At 38.0% G+C, this 27,511-nt stretch overlaps 3 protein-coding genes across 4 annotated transcripts; 1 reads left to right on the top strand and 2 right to left on the bottom strand.

The window, feature by feature from the left end:
• The first annotated feature begins 14,161 nt into the window (after positions 1 to 14,161).
• Positions 14,162 to 19,760, top strand: LOC104240925 (uncharacterized). The gene is made up of 5 exons (XM_009795829.2): positions 14,162 to 15,070; positions 15,174 to 15,235; positions 15,358 to 17,157; positions 18,671 to 18,800; positions 18,922 to 19,760. The coding sequence occupies exons 1-5, from the start codon at positions 14,914 to 14,916 to the stop codon at positions 19,620 to 19,622; spliced, it is 2,850 nt and encodes a 949-aa protein (XP_009794131.1). The 5' UTR covers positions 14,162 to 14,913; the 3' UTR covers positions 19,623 to 19,760.
• A 245-nt stretch (positions 19,761 to 20,005) lies between these two features.
• LOC104240927 (uncharacterized) lies at positions 20,006 to 21,105 on the bottom strand. The gene has a single exon (XM_009795830.2). The coding sequence runs from the start codon at positions 20,980 to 20,982 to the stop codon at positions 20,305 to 20,307; it is 678 nt and encodes a 225-aa protein (XP_009794132.1). The 5' UTR covers positions 20,983 to 21,105; the 3' UTR covers positions 20,006 to 20,304.
• Positions 21,106 to 21,930: 825 nt separating this feature from the next.
• On the bottom strand, positions 21,931 to 26,602 carry LOC104240928 (chloroplastic group IIB intron splicing facilitator CRS2, chloroplastic). Of its 2 annotated transcripts, none has more exons than XM_009795831.2 (9): positions 26,472 to 26,602; positions 26,166 to 26,378; positions 25,973 to 26,057; positions 25,800 to 25,867; positions 23,000 to 23,050; positions 22,772 to 22,845; positions 22,559 to 22,617; positions 22,350 to 22,426; positions 21,931 to 22,261 (listed from the first exon to the last, which is right to left on the bottom strand). In XM_009795831.2, the coding sequence occupies exons 2-9, from the start codon at positions 26,364 to 26,366 to the stop codon at positions 22,145 to 22,147; spliced, it is 732 nt and encodes a 243-aa protein (XP_009794133.1). In that variant the 5' UTR covers positions 26,367 to 26,378; positions 26,472 to 26,602; the 3' UTR covers positions 21,931 to 22,144. The 2 variants fall into 2 exon arrangements, with proteins under 2 accessions (XP_009794133.1, XP_009794134.1); XM_009795832.2 differs by having other exon boundaries at positions 26,166 to 26,370; positions 26,472 to 26,595.
• Positions 26,603 to 27,511: the final 909 nt, after the last annotated feature.

Here is a 27,511-nt window from a genome sequence, read left to right as displayed (position 1 = left end):
CTCTGTTTTCGTTGCTTATTAGACATGAGCTTTTTGTAACAATAATCAACTAGTATTCAAGCATAAAGAAATGGGTTGTTATATTTCCCTTTTAATGAATTTTGTTGCCCGGACTTCTGGAAAGAACATGGTATAGATAGAAGCAATAGAGTGTACCCTTTGTCAATTAGCAGTGAGCAATAAATCACAAACATATTTCAATCAGTCACCAAGGTGGAGCCATAATAGGAATCAAACTTCTAACTAATCAAGAAGGCCAATAAAACCTTATAACAATTGAGTTCTACCTTAAGATCACCAACAAACAGATACGCTAAACAATGACTGAATACGTTCTAAGGCCAACAATCACAAAACCATCCTTTAAGTAAGCTCACTCCTAAAATACCGACGCAACAGTTATAACCACAAACTCTAACTCAAATCATGTTAGGTGAGGCGAACTGACAACCTAGTAGCTCAAATTTGTAAACTAATAGCATGTCAACATGAGCATAGCAGTTTAGTTAGCTCTTAATTACAATCCGTATGTCTCTGCTGTTCACATAATGCAAAACACATAACCAATATCGACTAGGTATAATTAACTAACAATTCATCTAATTGTAAACAACAGGCAGCCTACAAATGAACACAAATTTGTGAATATTTCCATTTTTGTGAACTTCAAGAAACTACATTAAGGGAGTTCGAAGCATGCACCTGGTATTGACAATACAAGAAGAAGAAGAAGAAGAGAGTCAGCAGCAGCAGTGCAGCAACAAAAACTAGCAGCTATCAACTTCCCCAAGTATAGAGCAGAAGTAAAAGGAAGAAAGTTCTAGCTATTTCAGATCCAAAACCAGGCAATGAAAAACAGTGGCTATTCTTTTTCAACTTTTTCCAGCTCTCAAAATTCAATCCCCCCCCCTTCTACAGACCTGATTCCCCCTCTTATACAGGCCTGCCCGACCTTTTTAACTTACTGCCTTACCCCCATTTCCCACTAAAATCTGAATCATTCCACTTTAAAACCCATTAAGGAAAACTTTTCCTTATTTTCAGTTCCCCTCATTCCCTTTTGTTCCTCATTACCATATTAATTTAAAGACACTAATTTCCCACTAACAAAACACTAACATTAAAATATTATCCTAACTGTTTCATTCCCAAATCACCCCTGAAACCCCTTAATATTACTGCCCCTAGTACAATTATTCAACTATATAAAAACTTTTAATTCTGAAATCTGTTCAAGCTAACAAAGATTTAAAAACTAAATCTGACTAACAGCTATAACCAAACTTATTGACAGCTAAATGACTAAGGTTGAATTCCAATTGAAACAAATGAACTGAATTTAAATCACCACATAGAACTCAACAGAATCATTTAAACTGAAATTGAAAATTAAATCAAAATGCACATGAATGCAGGTTCATTGTCAGCCTATTGACAATTCCCTGAAGCTAAGTGTCTACAGATCAAGCATACACAACAACCATTTGACGAGCTTATTGGTTTGAACTAATCGACGAAACTATTTATAACCTATGTTATTAATCGACAGAACATAAACTGATGGAGAAGAGAGAAAATAACGGACAATAGACGAATTACAATGAACCTAATTTAGGTAAACCAAGAATTGATTGAACTACTCAAACAACATTGGAATATTTAATCTAACCAAAATCAGAAAAAGAAACAGAATATATATACTGGATTAACTTAAACTGAAAATCCTAAAGAAACGACTAATCACACATACAAACAAATATATATAAAAAAAAGTTAAGTAGAGCTCACTGTTCTTTTCTCGGATTTCAACCATATGCCCTTTCGAACTTGATTTCCAGTTGATATTATACGTCTATTTCATCAGAAATAGACTTATAATACTAACCAGAAACCGTTGGACCTTGATAGCTTCGAAACAATCTCGAACTGTCGAGCCCTAGATCCGCCATTCGATGAGTTTTTACTCGGATTCGAGCCAATCTGGTTAGGGATTAGCGACGAGGAGGTCAAGGGAATTATTGGGTGTGATTTTGGGGTTAAGTGGACAAACTAGGGTTTGGGACGGGGTCTTTGATCGAAGATTCGAGAAGCTGGGGTATGATTCGAGGTTAATGGAGTATGGAATCGTGTTGAGTGTTGTTAGGAGGTTAATGGGTGTTATTTTCACGGCCATCGGAGCCGGCGCCGTCGGGTTTACGGTGAAGGGATAGGGTGGCGGCTATTAGGGTTCCTCGTCTCTGAAAGAGACGAGGTTTGGGAGAGAATGAGAGGGGGCTTGGTTTGGGGGCGGGGTTCGTTTGTAGGCCTTATATACGTATGTGGGGATTGGATCCAAGTCGTTCGATCTGATGAGATCAACGTCTGGATTGCTCATTTAAACGGAACAGTGTCACTTTGTTTACCCTTGAGACCAGATCGGTCATAGATGGGAACAGGTCGAGTGACGGAGGAGTTGATCTGGACCGTTGATCAGCTGAGATTAACGACCCAGATTGAGTGCAACTAAACGACATCGTTTGGTTTGCCCCTGAGATGGACTAGATCGGGGCGGGTATTGGCTGTAGGGATTTGGGCTTGGCCAAATTGGCCCAACTGAATCTTCCTCTTCTTATTTATTTTAATTATTATTTTTTCAATTTTTCTTTTCAACAATAAAACTAAAAATCCTAATTTAATTATAAAATCGACAATTAACTTAAAATATTGACTCTTAAAAATAACTATCACATGAAATTAAACATCAAATAAAGATATAATTACACAATTCGGATATTAAATTCTAAAAATGCAAAGCATATATTTTTCGTGATTTTTCTATTTTTGAACAACAAACTTACTTAATTAAATCCTAAATTGTAAAATTAAATCATAATTTGCAAAATTAAATCCTAAATGCGCATGCAACACATATTTTTGCTTTTTTCTCATTTAAAATAGAAAATAGACAAAATACACATAAATTACAAACAACGCAAAAAACCATTTTATTTTGAATTTTTTGGGAGTAGTTCTCATAGGGCAAAAATCACGTGCTCATAATTAGTAATGACATTATCAACCTAAATACGACTAAGTGTATGCTAACTAGCAAGTCTGATATGAAGGACTTGGGAATTGCTGGGTATTAAGATCCATAAGACTCCTCAAGGTCTGGCATTTTCACAATCTCATTATATTAAGACAGTACTTGAAAAATGCAAGTACATAGATTTTAAAGTTGCAAAGACTCCAATTGACGTGAATCTTGCACTAGCAAAGAACAAAGGCCAAAGCAATGAAAAACATGCTTAATAAACAAAAAAACATAAAATCCTATATATTAGAAGTTGAATAGCAATAATATTCGAACTGTGGAGAGAGCGGAATTCACCAGAAATTCAGAAAATTGATTATTTAATATTCCATCCGACAAATTTTATATGCATACTTATTTTTTTGGGAGTCTTGTTTGACAAAAAAATGTTAAGCCTTTTTGTTAAACCAATTAAATAAATGATAATGAATAAATTCTAATTAAATATAATAAATCCTAGATCCAAGGTTGATGGATAGTAATAGTCTAGAAACCGCATTTAAAGCTATTAAATGCCAAATAGATGATTAATGATATTGTTAAGAATGAATGAGAGGATAAGGACAAACAATAAATATGATAAATGGCAATAGCTATAAATAGAGATAAAAATTCACCCTAATGTATAACGAAGTGGATGATTCTCCCTCTAACAATGATGTAAGGCAACCAAACGTGGGAATATCAAATACTTTATTGAATTTGATATGGGAAAGCTTGGAATAAACAGTGAATCAAATCTTGTGTAAAGATAATGTTTGTAGTTACTTAAGAGTCAACTTTTCTAGAGAGAGCTTATCAAGATAGAGAATTACTTGCCCCCTCTTTCTCTCTCTATCCCTACTTATATGGAACATATCCCTTACCTACTAAAAGTACAAATGCAAAGAATATTCCTCAAAATATTCCTTTAAAATATCTTATCACTAAACTAGCCGTTTTGGCCGATCTGAGTGTTCGACCTCGACATTAGTTGCTCAGTTCGCTAGTGTTGCTTCTTAAACACGACCTCGGCCTAACTGATTCTTGATTGCCTTACTTTAGGCGAGGTCCCCTTGATCAGATTTTGACCCATACAGTTAGTCTCTCTGCCCGTCGGGGTGGGTTTTGGATGAGCTCGGTGGGCGGACTTCGCCAGTTGCAATTTTGAAAAATCTTAGCAAGTTGGCCGAGGAGTAACCCTTTTGTGGATAGGTGATGACGTGGTGCTTCAAGAGCCACATCTGACCGTTACATCAATTTGAAATGACATTATTTCATCATGCGTCATTATGGCACATGTTCGTACTACGTTATGTTGTTTCCGATGCCTCTTCCATTTCAAAATTAATTAGGTGGCGTTTGGGATTTCTCGATCAGGATGCCCATATTCTTGTAAATAGGGATGTGTATTTCTCATTTGAGATGTTGCATTTCTATAGCTTTTGAAACCCAAGTTTCTCCTTTTTTATATTTCCTACATCTATGTTTTCTTTCTCCCTTAAGCGTTTTCTGCCATTGTCATCTTTTTCACTTTTGCATTTCCTTTTCGCATATAATCAGAAAAATGGATAGTGCTTCCTCTGACCCTGTTACTTTGGCTATGGAAATGCCTCCTCGTGAAGAAGGAGTAGCCATGGTAGAAGACGAGAATTTCCCTACCACAGATGAGATAATTCCACGTTCGGGGAAGGCTAGGTTAGACTTCAAGAACCTACCTGAGAATGAACTTGAATTTGTCGTTTTTTAGATGGATGCAGCGGCGATTGCTGCATTTAGGGCTAAGTGGCGAATCCCGACCCACGTCAAACTTATCCCTGCTGGTAGCGATGTAGTGCAAGCACATCGCACATGGTATTGTGCATTTTATGCGTACCCATTCATTGTCGGCTATACACATCCTCTTCCTTCCTTAGAGGAGGATTTCTGCCATTTTTATGGTGTGCACCCGACTCATCTCTCTCCGTACATATACAAGCTTTTTCTTATGCTTATCAAGTAAGCGGAGCTGGCCAGCCGTGGTATTTCTCTCTGCCATCTGCTTCACCTCTTCGAACCAAGTTTTCATAGAGGCACGATGATTCACATGCACCACCGCGGAACCAAGTGATTGGTGGTAAAGATGGATGATAAAACTAATCGCCGTTTTTGGGCCAATTTCTTTTACGTGAAGACAAATCACATGGTATCAAACTCCAACAGATTCCCCGAGGAGTGGAACTTTGCTCATAAGTGTTTTTCTACCAAATGACTTTATTATTTATTTTTGGCAATCTGATTGTTCTCTTTCTCTTTTTGTAGCCGAGAAGGATCCTCCTTCGCCAGTCGTTGACATTCACGATTGGGTGAGTTCACACGGTGGGGATTCGCGAGTGGTCACAATTTAATGAGAGGTTTGGGAGTAGGCCTGCAGCCAGTGAGTCACCTTGATTTGACCTTAATAATTTTACCCTTTGTATCGTCCTTTCTGTCCTTCTATTTCTTATTTATCTTTCTTCATTGGTATATCAGAGGGCTTCAAGGAGGGCGAAGGCTCTTACACCTGCTTTTCACCAGTCGGGTAGTTCGGTCGGGCGTGTAATCAATGTGGTTGCAAGTGAACCTGCTCAAACCACTACTACTACTCAGACCCCGACCTCGCATGGTCCTAGTCTCCAGGCCGTTGCCCCACTAGCAGAGATTTTGGCTTCTACATTGTTTCGCTTGGTCGATGAGTTGGATCAGGGAGAAGACGAAGAGGCTTCGCTGAAAAGACAAAGGATAGAGGTTGATGGAAAGGTGGTTGAAGAGGAGCCGACGGGGGGCGAACCTGAGTTGAACATGACCAAGTTGAGGGGTGATACGGCCTCAAATGTAGAGATCATGCCTCCTTTGGACGTGGAGATCACCTCTGTGGAAGAAGGGGAGCGACCAGAAGTGGTTGTGATCATTCCGAGGAGTGATCTGTTGATGTCAGGGCAGCCCAATGTTCCTTCTTCGGCTGAGGAGAGGGCAAAGAGTGTGATCGTACATGACTACGAATCTGGATCTCATGTCGACCCTACAGAAGCGAGGATATTCGACGAAGGGCTTACTCGGGTGGAGGTGAGAATGGATGGATCTTCTCGATCGATCGTAATCCCTTTGGACTGCGATTTGTTGGAGGATACGGTGAGCATGGTCCCCTCCTTTTCCCCTCTTTGTTCCGCCACCGAAAACAGGACCCTTCAGGCGCTCCGAGATTCTGGCATGTCACTGGGCACATCTGGGATGGCTTTGAGGGTGAGTTTCTTTCGTCATTTCTGTAATTTGCGTCTTTTTCCTCTTTCTACCTTTGCTAATTTTCTTCTCATTCCTTTTTTTAGACTTTAATTTTGGAGATCGAGAGTGCCCGCCGAGAGGAGAGGCGGAAGGTTGTTTTTCATAAGATGGTTTTCAAGTACGTTTGTTATCGTGACAAGTACCTTGAGATGCGTGCACGATTTAGAGCAGGTGGTAATCTCCAGGCCTTTATAGAGGAATTGGGTCAGAAGGACGAGGAGCTTGTGCGAACTATTGGGAGATGCAGTGAGCTCGAGGGGTTGCTCAAGGCCAAGGACAACGAGCTCGAGGAGAGCAAGGGGGTCGTGGATGAGTGCATCAACCTTCAAGCGCAAGTGGCGACCTTGCAGGCTGGGCTTGAGCAGAGCTATATTAGAGTTTCCGCCCTGAGTGGTGAGTTGACTGAGAAGGTGGCAGAGTTGGTGAGGAGCGAGGAGGCTCGGGTAGCGACTTTGGTAAAAACGGCGGAGTTACAGAGCGTTATTCGCATCCTTAGGTCTGAACGGGCAACCGATGCAAAAACGGCCGCACTGAGGAAGACACGGCTTGATGATCGAATTGGTGGCTTGAGAAAGAAGTTTTGAGCCTGAGTGAGCAAGTTTCCGCCCTTGAGGCTGAGAAGGCACAGTTGTTGGTTCGACCATCTTCCTCTCATGCTTCCGCTTTCCCCGATGTTCCTCGTGATTTATACAAGATGTCAATCCATGCTGAGGCAAAGCTAGACATATATAGGAACTTGATAGCGGCGGGGAAAGTTCCTAAGGCCGACTTCGAAGATGCCTGTGTTAAGGCACATGATGCTACGTTTGCTTGTGGTTATGACCCTGCCACACCAGGGAACAATGATGATGAAGAGGACTTGGACGTGCTTGTATCTGATCCTTGGTATGACGATGAGTATGTTGATGGCGCGGCAAAGGTGGAGATGGTGTTGCTAGGCCGGGCGATGAAGGTAGCGATGGCACAGGCGGAGATGGTGCAGTGTGATTTTTTTGTACTTAGTTTTTTGCTCTTTTCTTTCTTTTCTTTTTCATTTTTTTGGAGGGTATCTTTCTGGCCCTTTGTAAGATACTTTATATTTTGGAATGGAATGACTATTGACTTTTTGTTGTATGTTCTTGGCTCTTTTCTCTTTTCTTCGCATGCTTTTTCCTTTGTAAGAGTTCCTGACTTAGTTGATTCGAACGAGGTCGAATGTTAATTAATTTGAGCGAAGTCGAATGCTAGTTGATTTGAGCGAGGTCGAATGTTAATAAATTCGAATGAAGTTGAATGTTAATGAATTTGAACGAAGTCGAATGTTAAATAATTCGATCAGAGTCGAATGTTAAATAATTCAAACAAAGTCGAATGTTAATGAATTCGAACGAAGTCGAATGTTAATGAATTCAAAGGGAATGTTAAACAATTCGAATGAAATCAAATGTGAGTGGATTCGAGCGAGATCGAATGTTGATTCATAGTTAATTTGAATGAGGTTGAATGCAAATAAATTCGAGCGAGGTCGAATGCGAGTCGATTCTAGTGAGGTCGAATATTTGGCTCTTAAGTGATTCAAAAAGAGGTCGAATGTAAATAAATTCGAGTGAGGTCGAATGTGAGTCGATTTGAGCGAGGTCAAATGTTTGACTCTTAAGTGATTCGAACGAGGTCGATTGTAAATAAATTCGAGCGAGGTCGAATGTGAGTCGATTCGAGCGAGGTCGAATGTGAGTCGATTCGAGCGAGGTCGAATGTGAGTCAATTCGAGCGAGGTTGAATGTGAGTCGATTCGAGCGAGGTTGAATTTTTTACTCTTACTTGATTCAAACGAGATCGAATTTTTGACACTTACGTGATTCAAACGAGGTCGAATGTAAATAAATTCGAGCGAGGTCGAATGTGAGTCGATTCGAGCAAGGTCGAATGTTTGACTCTTAAGTGATTCAAACGAGGCCGAACGTAAATAAATTCGAGCGAGGTCGAATGTGAGTCAATTAGAGCAAGGTTGAATGTAAGTCAATTCAAGCGAGGTCGAATGTTTGACTCTTAAGTGATTTGAACGAGGTCGAATGCAAATCAATTCGAGCGAGGTTGAATGTGAGTCGATTCGAGCGAGGCCGAATGTTTGACACTTAAGTGATTCGAATGAGGTCGAATGTAAATAAATTAGAGTGAGGTCGAATATGAGTCTATTCGAGCGAGGTCGAATGTTTGACTCTTAAGTGATTCGAATGAGGTTGAATGTAAATAAATTCGAGCGAGGTCGAATGTGAGTCAATTCGAGCGAGGTCGAATGTTTGACTCTTAAGTGATTCGAACGAGGTTGAATGTAAATAAATTCGAGCGAGGTCGAATGTGAGTCGATTCGAGCGATGTCGAATGTTTGATTCAACTTGACATAATGTATGAACTTGGCGGAGGTGAAAAGCTCGTGTGTTTTGCTTTATTTATACATTCATTGGAGAAGTTTACATGTCTGCTATTTTCATGCATACATTGGGTAAGTCCCATGCATTGAAGTCCCAATCTATCTAGTACTTTCATTGATTGACCCGGAAAAGCAGTTTGAGAGGTCGAGCGATGAACTTATACTTAACTTTGAGACGCTCTCTTCGTCTCCTCATTAAAAACTTCCCCGAGAAAATCCAATTGGGACAAAACTCGGGTAAGGGAAAAAAGATTACAAATCGAGAGACGTCTATCCTTAGAAGTTGAAGTATTTGAGGTAGGCGACGTTCCAATTGTTTGGTAGTAGTTTTCCCTCCATTGTTTCTAGTTGGAACGACCCTTTGCTTACTGTTGTCGTGATTTTGTATGGGTCGTCCCAATTGGTTCCTAGTTTGCCTTCTCATGGGTCTTTGCTTACTTGTGTTTTGGCTTTGAATACGTAGTCCCCAACTTTGAATGGCCTGATTTTGGATTTTTTGTTGTAGTACCGCTATGCCTGTTGTTTTGAGCTATCATTCTTATGTAGGCCATGTCTCTTCGCTTTTCGGCTTCATCGAGGTCTTTTTTTTGTTCTCATCGTTGTTTGGCCTGCTTTTATTTGAGTATCTTAGGCTTGGTTCCTCGACCTCAACTGGTATTATTGCATCAGTCCCATAGACTAGTGAGTATGGCGTTTCCCCTGTGCTCATCTTTGGAGTGGTGCGATGTGCCCATAACACTTCTAGCAGCACTTCTGGCCACAATCCCTTGGCGTTTTTGAGTTTCTTTTTCATGATATTCAATATTGTTTTGTTGGAGGATTCTGCCTGACTGTTGCCTACAGGATGATATGGCGTGGAGAGTATTCTTTTGATGTGCCATTTTTCGAAGAACTCAATGGTCTTTTTTTCCAGTGAATTGGGGAACATTGTCGTAGCTGATTTCTTTGGGGATGCCGAAACGGCATATGATGTTTCTCTATATGAACGTGATTACTTCTTGCTCGCATATTTGGGCGAATACACCTGCTTCCACCCACTTGGAGAAATAGTCAATTAAAACTAAAAGAAATTGTACATTACCTCGTCCTACTGGGAGGGATCCGACGATGTCCATTCCCCATTTAATGAAAGGTCAGGGAGAGGTGACTAAATGAAGGTGTTCGCCCGCTTGGTGAATCATGGTGGCGTATCTTTGGCATTGCTCGCACCTTTTGACGAAGTCAACGGCTTCCTTTTCCATCGTGGGCCAAAAGTAGCTTGCTCGTATGAAGCATCTGACGAGAGCTCGGTTGCCAGTGTGAGCTCCACAGTGGCCCTTGTGTACTTCTTTGAGGATGTGCTGTGTTTGATTTGGTCCTAAGCACTTTGCTAGGGGACCGCTAAATGTTCTTTTTTATAAGTCGTTATTGACGATGATGTACCTGGCCGCCTGCATTCGAAGCTTCTTGGCTTCTTTTTTGTCGGGTGGGAGCACTCTGTCCTGCAAGTATGAAATAATACGATTGCCCCAGTCCCAAGTTAGGTTTATAGATCGTACCTCGATTTGGTTTAGTGATGAATGGAGGAGAGTGACCACGTCCTCCCTCTCCAATTATGCTTTTGGTGGCCGCTGCCAATTTGGCGAGGCCGTCCGCTTCGATATTCTGCTCAGGGTATTTGATCGAGCTAGCATTCGTCGAACTCGGGTAATAGTTTGCAATTTTGTCCTGATATTTCTGTGACGTTGCTCCTTAATTTGGAAAGTCCCTGTGACTTGATTGACGACGAGTTGCGAGTCACATCGAAGGATGACTCGCTGTGCTCCGTACTTGAGCGCTAACTTTAACCCTGCAATCACGACCTCATATTAGGACTCATACTCGGCCTTAGGATCACATGCATGCAAGGTAATCACTATCATCCCCATGAATTACCTCACTAATGGCCCATTATAGCTACACTTTGGAATTAAGAGCTTGGGTGATTGAAGCTTACCTCTTGGGAAGGAAACGTAGGTGCCTCCCTTGTTAATCTTCAAGGTGGTTAAGCAAGAATTGAAGAACAATTGATGAAGACCACTTTCTCTCTCTAGGATCCTTTCCCTCACTCTAAACTATCAGAAAAATATGCTTAAAATGGCCTAATGTGGGTGTTTTAACGGAATGGGGTCGAGTTTTAAAAAATTAAAAAATAGGAGCCCAGACACAGATCCGTGGTCGTATATGCAGCCCGCAAAATGACCACGAAAGTCGCCCTGAGAGACCTAGATTTTTTGCCTCGGTCTGCGGCCAAGACCTATTATGCGGTCGCATAATGCGCTGCAGAACCTCCCTTCACAAAAGTTCAAGAATGGTTATGTGGCCAAAGTGCAGCCCTCGAAATGGTTATGCGGTCGCATAATTGGCCGCGAAAATAAACCTCAAAATTGGCCAAAAAGACTGCCTCACTCTGCGGCCAAAATACGGCCCGCAGAATGATTAAGCGGCCGCATAATGGGCCGCAGAAATGCACATTTCTGCAGAACACTTTCCTTTAACTCTATAGCGTACGGTTCAATCCAAAAAGGCCGAACCACATTTCTACTATTACAACACATAAATCTAATTTGGCACCACGAAATTCCGGGTTTTAGGTAAAATTTCACGGGGCCTTACACAGACGGCGCCAAATTGTTTGACCAAAATGTGTTAAGTCTTTTTGTTAAAGTAATTAAATAAATGATCATGAGTAAATTCTAATTAAATATAATAAATCATAGATCCAAGATTGATGGATCGTAATAGTCTAGAAACCGCGTTTAAAGCTATTAAATGCCAAAAGGATGATTAATGATATTGTTAAGAATGAATGAGGGGATAAGGACAAACAATAAATATGATAAATGGCAATAGCTATAAATAGAAAGAAAAATTCACCCTAATGTATAACGAGATGGATGATTCTCCCTCTGACAATGATGTAAGGTAACCAAACGTGGGAATATTAAATACTTTATCGAATCTGATGTGAGAAAGCTTGGAATAAATAGCGAATCGAATCTTGTGTAAAGATAATATTTGTAGTTACTTGAGAGTCAACTTTTGTTGAGAGAGCTTATCAAGATAGACAATATTACATGCCTCCTCTTTCTCTATCTATCCCTACTTATATGGGATATATTCTTTACCTACTGAAAGTACAAATGCAGAGAATATACCTTTAAAATATCTTATTACTAAGCTAGCCGTTTTGGCCGATCTGAGTGCTCGACCTCGACATTAACTGCTCGGCTCGCCGGTGTTGCTTCTTAAACACGACCTTGGCCTAACTGATTCTTGATTGCCTTATTTCAGGCGAGGTTCACTTGATCAGATTTTGACCCATACAAGTCTAAGCTTTTCTTTGAATCATGATTTATATTCTTTCTATATATTTTTAGATTTTGGTCCGTATTTTTCAGACGTTATCCTCCATATTTTAATGGAACGTATACTATTTCCGGATAAGAACTGGTAATTACTATTTCTTGATGATATGTAACTCATTTTAGAGCGAACCGAGTTCTTTTTCTCAAATTCTCATAGAATAAATTGTGGAAATAACTTGACGTTTGTGATTGCGAGTTGACTAGTTATGAATACATTTTTCAGGTTCAATCAAACCATTTTCTTTACTTTTGTCCTTTTCCTTCTTAGTTGGCAAATTGCTTGGGTCGTCGTCAGTCAAGTTATAATCATGAAGAAAACAGAGTAATTTAATTAACTATCTAGACAAATAGTTACTTAATGTCCTACTTAGTGTCGATATTAATAGAAACAAAGAGCTACTCCTATTTAGTGGGAATCTAATCATACTAGTTAGGGGCCCAAAAGGTGATTTTCCCAGTTTCCATTAACCTACGACTTTAATTAGTGTGTCATAAATAGGATATTGGACAACAACTTTGTAGAACGAGAAGCAATAACCTTGGTCCGATAAATCATTGCCGGTACTTGAATATTCACGTGTCGGTCAATTTATTCACCAGTACAACACTCGCTACAAAGGAGAGTGTGATACACAGTTTATTTAGCGCGTAGGATGGCGTTGTACATTTATTCAAATAACCTCCATGTCACGACAGCAGACAGACGTAGACTCGACGGTACTGTACTCATGAAAAAGGAAAATATATGCTTGAGCTTGACGGTAATAAGATAAGAAGAATCTTAGTTCAGTTTTTTCTCCAATATTTACAAAGTGGACAAATATACTAACATATTTTACTTAAAATGTAAGCTTTTAAGTATAAAAACACAGTCGATACAAGAAGCTGCGTGGGATATACGGTCATATGTTTGAATATTAAAACATGATAATAATCTCTTTTATAGTACTTGACTAATAACATGTTTAATCAAGTTCTTGAATATCATTATAGCTGTTTTAGGTAAAATATCATTATAGCTGTTTTATGATCATTATAGTCTAGATCCAAGATTGAATGTGATAGAGCTCAAGTTAGTTAAATAAATACTTGAATTTCATAATAAATATGCACTAGGTAAAAAAGAACTATTTGATGACGGTATCGATGATAAAAATACAAATAAAAATAAATTCTCTTGCAGTATTTTTTAGACTTGATAGTTCTTACCAATAGCAGATCAAGCCAATTTAAATATTAAAATAGACTTGAACTATTCTAAATGTATGATTATATTTAACATATATTTTGCAAAATTGAAACTATTAGATGATGAAAACTTATAAAAATATCATCTTAACCATAGATGTTAATATTATCGAAGCTTTGATGACTAGAGTTATTAGATACATTCCACGATGAGAGCTAGCAAGTTGCCGAGTGCATAGTCAAGATACGTATAAGGTGGTCGATACATCATCTTTACAAAACAAAACAAAAGAAATCAAATAAAATATATAACACTTTATTTATATAATTTAAGTCCTTTTCTTAAAGTGTGGTTTTAGGACACCAATATCATTGAGCTCTCCGGAAAAGTATATGCAACTTTGAGAAGCAAAAGAAAAAAAAAATAGCTTCTGTCCAAAAATATTTTCTTAAAGAACACTTTTGAGAAAAATAAACTTAGAAACACATTTTTAAAGTTTGCTCAAATACTAATTATTGTTCAAAAATATTTTCAAATTAATCCATCAAATACAAATTACTTTTTAAAAAGTATTTTTTAAAATAAATTAATTTTAAAAGCTCGACCAAAACAGGCTATTAGATAAAGTCATACAGTAGCTAAGAAATAGGAACATCAACTATGGAAAAAAACGCGTCAGCATATTACCTTTTCAAGAGTCTTTACACATACAACTATTCACGGGGTTCATGAAGCAACTTTTAAGATTTTATTAAAAAAGTAAAAGTAATTTTTCACAATTTAAAATAAACAAAATACTGAAGACCGTGTATATTTCCCTTATACCAAACATTGAACGAAGATGTTGCATGTTGACCAATCCTACAGTGGAGAGTGGGGTTGCTCAGTTTGTCCCATTTCTTCTTATCCTACGCATCAACCTTTGTCCCATTTCCCCTTACACTCTGCTCTTCACTGTGAAAAAGTGTAGAAGAGCCGTTTTCACCACCACAGCTTTATTCAGCTCCTAGCAGAAGAACAGAAGGTTTCACTTTCTGGGGTTCCTCAATCGGTTAAAGAAAAGATTTTTATTCTATGGTTGCGTGATTCAGCATGTGCTCTAGTGTAGAATATGATTCTGCTTTTTTGACCAACCCAAAAAAAAAAAAGAATCTGTAATCCAAGATTCAGTCTTTCTTTCCTTTTTAATCTTCCCAGAGTGTCTCATAGTCAGTTCTAGCTGTTTTCTTGAAAAGTAGCTCATTGCGTGAAAGTAAAAGACATTCTGGGTATCACTGTTTGAATTTTCTTGTTCTGTATTTCTTTGTTTTAGAGTGGTTTCTCGTGAAAAGTTGGTTATCATTTAACACTCGAGTTTTTTTTTTTGGTGTGAGCAAAGGAGGGTGAGTGATGTGGGGGGCAGAGGGACCAGTAGGGTTATTTCCATTAATATGTAGATAATGTTTTGACAGAATCTTATTGGGAAGCCAAAGTAGGTAAATCACATTCAGCACAGTGTGTGCGTGGAAAGTGTGAGAAAAGGTGAAGAAATTTAAGAGAGGTTTTTTGAGGGATAATTGTTAGCTCAACTAGAGAAATGAGTGATAGTGTAGCAATAACAGCATCATCTTTGGCCATTACTGAGAAAAAAACTCAAAGGCCTGGTGGTTGTGTGGGCATTTTCTTTCAGCTCTTTGATTGGAACCGTAGATTTGCTAAAAAGAAGCTGTTTCGGAAGAAACTGCTCTCACCAGGTTAGCTCTTAAATTTCCACTCATTTTTTAAGCAAAATGGTTATTTTCTTGAGGGTAATTCTATAGGTGTAATATTTTCTTTGTTTGTGTTGCATTTTTATAGCTCGCTTGAAACAAGCTTCAAAGAAGTTTGGAGGGGATGAGAAGCAACCAAAGCATCGTTTGGTACTCATTTCATGAACTATTTATTACCACATTTAGCTTTGCTTTTTGCAGACTTAGTTGTAAGGCCTGACAAGAAAGTTCATATTTTTTATTGTTTTTTGGTTCTTGTATGAACAATGTAGATTGCTAATGAGAACAGTGGAGGTTTTCCAAATACAAACAACAATGGGATGAGCAAATGTGAAAGCAAGCGTGAAATGAAAGCTCCAAGTTTGGTTGCTAGGCTCATGGGTTTGGAATCAATGCCTACAGGACAATGTGGTACACCGAAAAAGGCTTCAGCTCCTGAAATTGGGAGCAATATGGCAGAGAAACTTGGTGCTCGGCCTGGCGGATCTGATAGAGAAGATATGAATTTTGAGAAGGCTGAAATAAAGCGCGAATTAAGGCCTCAAAAGCTTCAGAAGATAGGGCTGAGCGAAAGACGCCCAGTCAGTAGATTTAGTGCTGAAGCATTGCAGTTGAAGACTGTATTGTCAAGGCCAAGAAAACATCAGCCTAAATTGGTTTCTCCTGTAAAAAGTCCCAGAAATGTTTCTGGTAGAAATGCATCTAGGTTGATTGGGGCTGCAAGTAGGATTTTGGAACCGGGTTTGCAAAAGAGTAGGGCGAAATGTGCTCTCACTTATCCTAAATATTTTTCTCCCTTGGAAGACAAAGCAGATTTAGCAACACACCATTTGGTGGAAGGCTCTAATTCTTATGTGGATTCAAAGACTTTGAAGGGTGCATTTGTGCCTTCATGTAAAAATTGTGGTTATTTGCTTCATAGTAAGAATGGTACACCAAATGTTTTGTCACCTGTCTGTAGTTACTCTGAACCTTCTTGTGAAGGCCTAGGAAGAAATATGCCGAGGTTGCCGATTTTCGGCAGCAGGGATCAACACGAGAGAGTTTCTGAGAGTTCGTCCTCAGACGCCACTGCAGAAATAGATGATGTATCTTACTGTGCGGAACTCATATTGGGCAAGAGAACTATTAGCAGAAGTCAAATAGGGATGCATGGCGCCCGCCAAAGGAGCAATGTGAAGAAAGATGTATCATCTGTTACTCATGTGGATAAGATTCAGAAGCAAAATCAAACATCTCAGAATAGAGAGAGAGGTCTTATGAAGTCTAAGCCAAGTAGTCTGCAAAGCAACAGAGTTTTAGCAGCTACAGAATCTATGAATGATACTAAAAGTTTTGTTGCACAGAACAGAAGTTTAGGTGCATCTACTACCCGATTGAGGATGCCAGCCACAGCCGACGGCTGCAAGTTTGAAACTGAAAGAAAACCTTATTCACGGAGAAGTGATTCCCTCCCTCCGGTGCGGAAGAAGCGATTGATGAATGTTTCCAGACAAGGTGAAAGTTCGACTTATGGAAATGCGAGTTTGGGCAGAGAATCAAGTCCCTACTCTGACAAAACAAGTAGAAAGGATGTTTTTCCGATTAGTTCTGGTGATCGGCATTCCACTAAACCGAAGTTGCCATGTTTGCGAGAGAGCCGCGCAATCAGTGATAGTTCTGAGGGACGTAATGTTGTTTCCTTTACATTTAAATCTGCAATGAATCAGAAGGTTGGCGTTCATGCAGAAGTCACAAAAAGGAAGTCGCAAAATGGCCCAAGTTTTGGTGCTACTCCAGGAAGATCCTTCTTTAAAGGAAATGATGAAACAACATGCTTGCAGAAACCCTTACCTTTGAAAGGGGACATTTTAGGAGCACTTCTGGAGCAAAAGCTGAAGGAATTGGCTAGTGAAGAAGAGTTCGCAGAAGGGGGTAGAAAAAGCACTGCTACGATCCTTCAGGAGTTAATTACTGCATTGAATGCAGAGACACAATTTCATCTGGATAGTTTACCTCTTAGACCTAGCAGAAAAGAAGATTCGTGTGATTATGCTGGTGTGTCCTCTAGAAATACTTGCATGAATTTCCAGGTTAGCATAGCTTTAATGTTAACTACCTGAAGTTGCAATAAATGAAATACTGAATGATCTCTTATGATATATTTCCTTTTTTTAAAGCTGGAGCGACATAAGTACCTACGGTGTAAACAGCTTTGGACTTGTGGATAATTAATCATACATTTGATGAAACTGGTTTTCTTCCTTTGTGTGATTATATTATACTATACCAATACTTGGTGCTAGTGCAGTCAATATTACTTATAGAGTACATTGTCACGTCCTTAGTCTTAAACTAAGTGCACGTGCGGCACTTGGCAACTCACTCACGATCTTGCATAACTTGCTCACGTTCTTGCTATGCCAAGTCAGCCCTACTACACTCATGATCACTAAGAGAATGGAAGAAAGAACACATGAGAATTGCCAAAGTAAGCTTTTGTATTAGAGAGAACTTGATTATTTTGCTTGGTTCATGAATTACAAATGAATGCCCCTATTTATACCAATCACCTAGGGGCTAGTAAATAATAATTAATCTACAGGTCCTTCCATATTTACAACTAAATCCTTCTCTAGAATATTCTACATAGCTAGAATCTTCTAAGGACTTTCCTAACAATTATATAGGGTTCTAGGGTCTTCCTTAGGAAACCTCTATATTTCTCTAGAACCTTCCTACAAGCATAAATATCTAGAACATTTCCTAGGAAATTTTCCATAGTTATAGAATATTCCACCAAGATCTAGTACCTAACTTATGTAACCATTCCATATGGCAAAAATATATGTCAAGTGGCACCTACGTGGCATGATGATGTGGCGGGTCATGACAACATTCTATTAAAGAAGAATGCTTCTGTTTGGTTTATAATATATCGAATTAGAGCACACAGAACAAGCCAATAGTTAGATAACAAAGTAGAAAGACTAAATCAAGCAAAGCCTAGTAATACTCTGCATTTAAATGGAGCATAGTCTTTCATACTGGTAACTTCATCCTAAATTTCATGATTGATTGATCTGGCTAATTTAACATTAGCTGAGTGTGTTGAACTGTTCATTGCCTATGAGAGTACTTGTTAGCATTAACACTTACTGATTGTATGTACCAAATTTAGTATACTCATGGCGCTCATGCATACAAAGAACCATAATCTTGCTTGATTTAAGTGCCATTTGATTGGATCAGATGTATACTTCAGCTTTCCCTGACTAGTTACATAGAAGCATATTTCTTCCCATGCATTTTCTTGTTTTCCATTAGAAATGAAGTGCACATTCTACACACACTATTCAACTGCTTTTTGGCTTCTTAATAAATGCAGAGCATAGGCAACCGTGGAACTGCACTAATAGTAGTCAGGAAATAGCACTTCAGGATGCTAATGATTTAGTTATTCACTATTCATAATCCCCCCACCCCCCAGAAATAATTTCTTTCGTTGCTTTTCAAGTACCACAAAAATGCATAAATGCGCTTGCTTCAGTTATACTACTATTATATTAATCTGAATCTTCTTATTGCTTTTGAAATTCTGCTCAGGCCACACCAGATTCGGCAACCAATGTAGTTGGGAATTCACTTGATATTGATCACCGTAGTCCAGGATGTGTTCTTGAAGCTAGCTTTTCAAATGACAGCTGCCTCTCCAGCAGTCCTAATAGTAGCTCAAGTATGGTCCCTCGTGCAAAGTTTACTATTCGCAAACTTTCTTTCTCTTAAAAAAAAAAGAAACCTCTGAATTTGGATTCCATTCATGCATGCTTCTAATATATGTGCTTGTTTACCTACAGAGGACAAATTGCTTGCTGAATCTGTGGACTCTACCTATGATGAACAACAACTCTTCCCAGAAACTGATAGAGATCTTTCGGATTGTGCAACCTCATTATTCAGCCGGAGGAGTTGTGGAGCACTGATCACAGACCATGTTAACAACATTTCTGGAGTGCTAAGCAAGATTGATCAGTTAAAAGGAAGCAAACTCAGTCACGCAAAAGAGGTCGTTTTGAATGCTGAACTTCATTTTGGAACTAAACCTCTACCTGTAGACGATGGGTTTTCTGTGAGCCATTTTCTCGTCAATGAACTTGATATGCTATCAGGTCTTCTATGGATGACTTTTGGTCAGTTGCTCGGCTGTAATGACCCAAAACAGATTAATCAGCTTAAAGGATTTGCCTTTGATAGTGTAATAGAGTACCTAGACATGACATTTGGTCGATACTCAAATTCTGGTTTCAGAACCTGGACCAAACAACCATCAAGTATGACTAAAGAGATTCTGATTGCTGATATTATTGAAGAGGTCAAAATGTGGACAGAATTTGGTGGTTTGATCCCTGACGAGTTAATAGAATGGGATATGAGCCATTCTTTGGGTAAATGGATAGATTTCGACATTGAAGCATTTGAGTGTGGCACTGAAGTTGATAGGCATATTCTCCAAGTATTAGTAGATGAAGTTGTTTTAGACCTATATTGTTCTAGCTAAATTCAGATGTAACTCTTAGCAGTAGCTCCTTTTGTTTATGAAGAGTTTGCAGTAGTAGCCTATCATGTGATAACTCTGGCTTCAATAATTTCAAGCAAAGTATTTTGTACAAATCAATAGATTCTGCATCTTATTCTACTATTTATTGTACTTGCTTTTGCACCAGGATGACAGGCCAAAAATGAGAAATGATTTACAAACATTTAACTTAATAAAAACAGCATTTAAGAACAATTTGAAAGCAAGTCCATTATTAAACCTCTTATGTTTGGCTTTCAAAATTAGTATACAAGCTGTGGAAATATGCATCTTAATGGATTTTTGCCCCTTAATTTTCTGGGAGGGGCTGGAAACCCAATAAATTGACCACCATAGATTGAGCATTGAAAAAATATCACTATTATTAAGATATTAAATAAATTGTTCACCAAAGAATCCACATAAGCAAAGAACATTCTGTAGTTCCCACTAGGTTACAGCTCCTCACTCCGATTTCATTCAAACACCATTGCTCTATACAACTCCAAGCCAAATATTGAAAAATCAATCAATCTTCTATAAAAACACCAATCTTTTAAAGCAAACCAAATGTAAAAATCAAAGAATGAAAAATCCCCTAAGAAAAAAGAACTCAACAGCTTCCCTTTTTTTTTTCTCCTCCGAATCTTCAGATTTTTGAGACTTATAATTGTCTATATCCAAGAATAGTCTTGCCAGCAATTCTACTGCTATTTCTTCCAACTCTGTTATCTCCATTAATAGCACTTCTTGCAACAGAAGCTAATCCCTTCAGTTCCTCAACATTTGCATAACTTTTCCTAGTCATTAAACCCCCATTTCTCTTATCCCCTGAATTCACTGATTTGCTGCCTCCAATATTCCCAACAACCCCATAAACTTTCCCACTTTTGGAACCAGCTGGTGGTGGAGTTGCTGATTTCTCCTTCAAAGTAGGTGGCTTTCTATTTTCCTTTCTCAATGCTGATGAAAAATCAGGTACTGATTGAGTCAAAATAGATGTCCCTTTTGTCCTTTTTGGTGGCGTTACAAAATTCCCTTGAAATTTGACTTGTTTCTTTGGTGGGGTTAGAACAAACACCTCATTGTTGTAGTCTTTTTCTTCTTCTTCTTCAGGGATTGATTGTTTCATATGTTTTATTCTTAACTTTTTTTCTCTAAGATCAGCATAGGCTTTGTAACGAGGTCCCCTTTCCATGAGAACACAGTCGGTGGTAAGTTGAAGGAATTGGGGTTGATCAGAATTTGAGAATTGTGAGAGAAGAAGGGATTTTGGGTCCAGTGCAGTGTAAAGAGAATGAAGGGTTTGAGTTTGAAGCAGAGATTCACTGGTCCCTGCCATAGTTGGATGAATGAGTGAATGCTCACTGGAGTTTAAGGGGAGTTGTTGGATTTGATGAAATTTTATTTTTGTTGTTTGAGTTTCCAACGGTCTAATAAAAGAAGCCAATAGGACTGACTTTTGGTGCTTTTTCTCCCCCTTTTGGTTTCTAACGTTCGTATTGGAAAAGGGTGGGTCCGAAAGATTGGTGTTTTGGGAGTATTTTTTGGATTCTATGAATGATGAGTTGGTATCCTATGCGAAATTACAAGGAAAATGCGGAGACATTGCCCTTCCTTTTCTTCTCGCAAGAATTTTCTAAATCCGACGCCAATTTCTCATTTGCACACGTGGATACCCCATTCCAACTTGCAATATTTTCCTCGTCCTTTTAAATTTTTGGTTTATACATGCGCAATATTAGTTTATTATTACATCTACCTGCTTGACGTGAAATTCTATTATTTTTTGTCTCAAATTATTACTTATTTTTGTGCCATTTAAGATGATGTAATGAATTTTTTTTTAGATAAATGGCACTACTCATTAGACATCTTCTAAGTCAATTTATCTTACAATTTGAATAGAAGACAAGACCCTTTTCAGATCTCTTATGTATAAAAAAAATTAAATGTAAAGTAGTAAAGGACTACAACCCCCCTCCTTCCTTCTCTTACTATTTTCTTTTTGATTGTTGAAACAGGCATGACAATATTCACGGGCTTACAAAACAGGCTTGTTCGCTATCTTACTCGTCTTTAGCAGCAACTGATTTGAACTGCATTCTCAAAATGAGGGTATGCAACCTCAAGTTTAGTGGCAATGGCAAGAGATTTTGATTACTGCTTCACAAGCTTACCAGTTTTCATGCAATGGTCAAAAGATCTATCCTTCTAAGAGAAGGGAAAAGTAAAATAACAAAACCCACATTTTTAACATGCTGATCAATAACAAAATTGCAACTGTAAGTGGGAACAAATGAAATTCTATATGTTCTTTTTTACTTTTAAATAAATCTATTCTACAAGTGTTTAAAAAAGCTGCATCACCAGCATGAAACTATAAGCATTACTCAGAGTCCAAACACTTTCTAAGTGGACTCCCAGTGCAATGCTCGACTAACTAGACTTAAGTTATCAGTAAATCTTGTGGTCTTTTACACCTTCATTCTAGATTCATTTCATCAAACTTTGTGATACTTGTATTTCTGTCCTATATTAAATCGTGAAATTCTACTGCCAAAGCCTTCCAATACTACCGTCCTGACAGCCTCAACTCCTTGATCAAGTGCTGCATCCACCTGCTCATGTACAACAAGAGAAACATGAAAAGCATTACTGAATAACATGATCTCACATTTCTTTGACAAGTATCAAGAAGCTCATTACCTGTTTCCGCTCTGTATCACTGAATTTCTGTAAAAGATATGCCTTCATATCCATAGTTCCAGGTGGATTTCCAATGCCTACATACATACATGGAATACATGCTTTTCAGCTTGGGATTTATAGATGCAATTTTAGTTAGTATAACAACATGTATTCTATTGGTGAATATGTCAGTATGGTTTCACAAGTGATTAACACTCAGGACAAACCTATGCAAAATCGTGGAAATTCCCTGCGACCATCCAAATGCTCCATCACACTTTTCACCCTGCAAAATGAACAATCGATCAAACATGATTTTCTGTAACTGAATGAGTTCCTGAAAAACTTAAGCACTAGACAGTATCAATCTGCTAATATTACACATGGTACATCATATCCTAAGCCAGTGTCATAGAGATTTGACTAGTAAAAGACAATACCCATTATGGTGGCCATGTCCTCCTTTAGGCTGAAGCCTCAGAACACCATTTGGTAAGCTCATCTCATCATAAACCTACAAGGATGAGTACGAACAATGTACTTCAAATGATGAAAATAAATATTTTGAATCACACATATACACTGTGACATTCACCCTCAACTCTCAAGTGGGGAAGAAAGTATTATCTTCTACAACAATATCATAATATTAGTTGCAAAAATCATACCAGAAGGATGTGACGCAGTGGCACCTGATAATATGCAGCAAGTGGTCCGACCTAGTAAGATAAAAAAATAAAAATAAAAATAAAAAGGTTGGATTAGGCCCACATTTATCAAAGAGGGATATAAGCCGCACCACTCCCACCCACCAGGGGAAAAAAGGACACAATCACTCAACAGTCAAGACAGAAACAAAAAAAAAAAAAAAAGCAAGGGAATAAAGAAAGCAAAAAAATTGATTTATGAGTATTGTTCATAAGAAGAGGGACCATAAAAGATACAAAAGATTTGAAAATTGCACCCTTAATATGAGAACTAAAAGAGAAAGAAGAAGAAAAGAACGGAAGGAGAAAACATCGGGAGCGACTTTCAGAGATCAAACTAAGAAACAACCAGAAATCTTTTATCATGACATCTATAATATCACATACCATACATGAGATTATAATGAACCATCAGCAACATTATTTTAACGGAAAAAGGTCTGATATATCCCTCTACTATTAGAAATTATTTAGAAGTACCCTCGTTATACTATTGGATCAAAAGAACCCCTACCGTCTTACTATCCAAACAAATATATCCCTGACTCGACGGACTGGACACGTGGCATCCATCCAAGACTTATGGTCCATCGGATCTTAGATTAGACCCGACCCACCCCACTGCCCACATCTCTCATCCACAAATTGGCATAGCCGACGAGCAATGACAGGGGAGCATGGTGGCGATGATGCAGAACACCATATGTGCATAGAATTAAATTAAACAAGAAACAAGTACTAGAGCTTAAGTATCTCAGATTTGTGGCAAACGACATGGTCAAATTAGTTGAATTTTAAGGGATGGGGGTATTTTGCGTAAACGAAGGCTTTGGATGGTTTAGCTTAGGCATTGGATCTGCTGCATTTGATGGGCGATTTTCGGCGTGACTGGGCAGCTGTATTTTAGAGATTCATGACAAATAGCGCAGTGAAATGAGTTGGGCTTTTATAGGTGAAGGTGTTATAAGGTGATGAACTTTTCTAACAATTCAAAATTGCTGCACAAGCGTCGGAACTACCATTTTTTCCGGTAGCTTCCCCGACCAAAGTGTTCTGCTATATTTGAAGGCCTTCCCGTGGTCTAAATAAGTTGAATATTTAAGGAGAAGAATGTGATTTGAAGAGTTTGAAATGGAAATAGTGAGATATGTTATTTGCTGAGATGATGCTTGTAGTTGGAAAAGTGAAGGTGGTGGGACGATGGTGATTGCCGATGAAAATTGGAGCGCACCAATCCTTTTATTTTTCTATTTTCCTTTTATTTTCATGATTTTTTATTTTTTTAAATATTATTTTCTTATTGTTTTTTTATTTCACTGAGCGGGTAACGGGTAGTGGGGCTGGGTCGGGTCTAATCTAAGATCAGATGGAACAAAAGTCTTGGATGGACGCCACGTGTCCATTCCGTCGAGTCAGGGAGATATTTGTTTGGATAGTAAGACGGTAGGGGTTCTTATGATCCAATAGTATAACGAAGGGTAACTTTAAACATTTTCTAATAGTAGAGGGATATATTAGACCCTTTTCCGTTATTTTAAACTTGGTTTGGAACGGGTTTTTTTTTTTTTGAGATGGAACTTGGTTTGGAAAATGAAATGACCATATTCAACCTTGTTCTGTCATCTAAACGGCTAACTCACAACAAGACAACATAAAGTCCCAAACACTCTAAAATAAGTGTGGAAAAGAATTGACAGCATAAGCAAATCTAGGTCGCACTCTAGTCGGGTATACATGTGAGACAAGACATGGCAAAAGAAATTAAAAAATCAAAGAGAAAGCAGAAACTCAGTTGCTCTAGAATCCCTGCCTTTCGGCTAGTAGTGGAATAATATTCAGCAAGTGGAAGTATTGACAGAGCAGCTTTCTTTTCCATTCTAACGCCGATACTTCAATGTACCAACAAGTCTGACAAAGTTCAGTAAATTGAGAATTGGAAAATATGTCTGAATTCATATTCTATTCTACATCACTACCGCATTTTCACACAACATTTGCTAGCATGATAGAGGCCAAAAAATTGTGAACTTCTGTCAAAAATCAGAAAGTGAGTGAATCCTTTCACAATTCACCCTTAATGTGGCTATTCACACAATACATTCAACTCTGATCCATGGATATTTTTTGTAATTTATCCAGCAATATGCATCAGATTTAGGCAAAAAAATTCACAACCAATTACCCTATGCAGAGTTCAATATATTGCAGATAGATGCTGGCTAAGTGGAGATGAAGGTCCAACAAATCATTCACACTAAAGAAATTAGATAGTTGATCAAAGAACCTGACATGTGTTTCCACATTATTTATGAGGTAGATGCACAAGTTTAAGGGGTAACGTTTAATGCAAGTAGAAGCTGATTTAAGAAGAGACATTTGGTCTAATAAGTAGACTTTCATAAAGAACCTGTATACAAGGCAGAGATAGTCTAATCAAAAACTGAAGGTGACACAACCAATTAGTACTTGTTATCATTGGTGACAATATAACTTGGCCACATCCGTGTCATATTCTTATTCTAAGAAGGAAAACTAAAAGTAACCTTTTGACAATCGTGCAAACACAACAGCTGATATTAGCAAATGCCCATTTCAATTGGAACAGTAGAGAACTTATATGCTTAATCCGTCGAGGAAAAACTATTTGAATTGTCCAAATGCCCACCATACTACTGAATGCATTCTTATTTAAAGAACTAGTGATTATGAAAATTTTGTAGTCGCACTGACAAGCTGAACATCAAAGCAGCTGAATACATACCGATTCTCCACTGAAATTCATGTAGGCTTGAGGCTTTGCCAATACCACAGGTACCTCCCCTATAGAACCTGTACCAAACACACACAAAAAAAAAAAAAAAAAAAATGTACCCGTCAACGCTTGCAAATGGTGGGGGAAACACCCATTAAGGCAACTTGAAACAGAATAATCACCTATTCCTATCAAAGCCTTCGACTGTATTGTGTTTAATACGATTCCCTCCTCTTCAGAAACTCGATCAATCATTTCAAAACCAACCTAATTGACAATACCCCATAATCAAAAAACAAGAAAAATGCATTCTTTGAAGAACAATGTCAGTGAAAGAGCAAATTGAACTTTGGAAGAAAAAAAAAAGTAAATTACATTGTGGCGAGTTCCATGATACTTGTTACCGGGATTTCCCAATCCGACAATTAACCAAGGAGTGTACTCAACCTTAACTCCATTAGGCTCTGGGAGTGAAGCTGAAACTCTAAGCCTTGTGGGAACTAAAGGCTTTTGATAAGAAGGGATTCTTGAATATGATATACTGCAACTTTTTGGGACAGATACTGCTTGCAACATTGACCTGATGACCTTGAAAATAAAACGTACAATTAAAGGTAGCAGAATCGAAAATCAAAATCATAAGTTGGGGAAGAAAAAAAAACATATCAATTCTAAACATACCTCAGGTGGATTCTGTAGAAGAGGAAGGAGGGGAAAGAGAAGTTGTTTTTATTTCAGAAAAATTCGAAGAAAACGGGGGAAATAAAGGATTCGAGGCTGCTGAAGAAGAAGGGACTTTGTTTACAGAGTGACGTTGCCCGCCACCACCATTTATGGTTCTTTTCTTTGGATAGAGCGGATACTTTACGGATATGATATGTATAATTATTAAACGTTACTTAAAAGCATCTACTGTATATTTATTTATTTATTGGTCAAAAGTTGATTCTTTATTATGTGAACAGTATTTATTTACTTAAATTGTTGTAAAATAATTCTAATTTTTTTTTCAAAAAGTATCTGGAAACGTTTATTCAATCAAATAATTGTATTGTATTTCATAAACATGAAAAATAATATTTAGGAAAATAATTATAAAAAAATTATGAACTAATATAATAAAGACATACCAAAAGTTAATAAATAAATACTTTTAAATGAAAGCTTTATTTAAAATTTACTATCACAACAATCTTAGTGGATAACGTGCAATAAATTTTATTTTAATTATGACATAAAATACTTTCAAATTAATGATTTCTGATTAAGAAAAAAGTAATTTTGAATAGTTAACGACTTATTAAGAAAGTTTGAGGATTTACAAGGTTAGTTACACACAATTTCATAAAGTTCTATTAGGCGAGCCCCGTACGTAAGGCGTTGGGCGTGTCCGGGGCGTAAGCCCCGACGGTCGAGGCGTAAGTCTCACAGAACTAAGCCCCACACATAAGCCCAAGGGCGTTTTACGAGTGCCCCATCTCAAGGTGAGTCCCAGACGAGTCCCAATTTTGCCTTTTAAAACAGAGATGCCAATTACTCAAACCGGAGATTGCAAGTACGAAATATCTAATATAAAAGTTTGTGTGTACTTAGTAATTCTTTCAATATCAGATTTTCTAAATTTTCGCCATCCTTTATTCCATTAACTTTGAAAAAGGAAAATACTTTTCATTGTATTATCTTTCAAACTTCAGTATAAAATTACATGATCTCTTCATTGT

The sequence above is a fragment of the Nicotiana sylvestris genome, chromosome 2 (genome assembly GCF_000393655.2).
Source record: "Nicotiana sylvestris chromosome 2, ASM39365v2, whole genome shotgun sequence".
NCBI lineage: Eukaryota > Viridiplantae > Streptophyta > Magnoliopsida > Solanales > Solanaceae > Nicotiana > Nicotiana sylvestris.
Note: the sequence above shows the minus strand (reverse complement) of the source record. Positions and strands in the feature narration are given on the sequence as shown.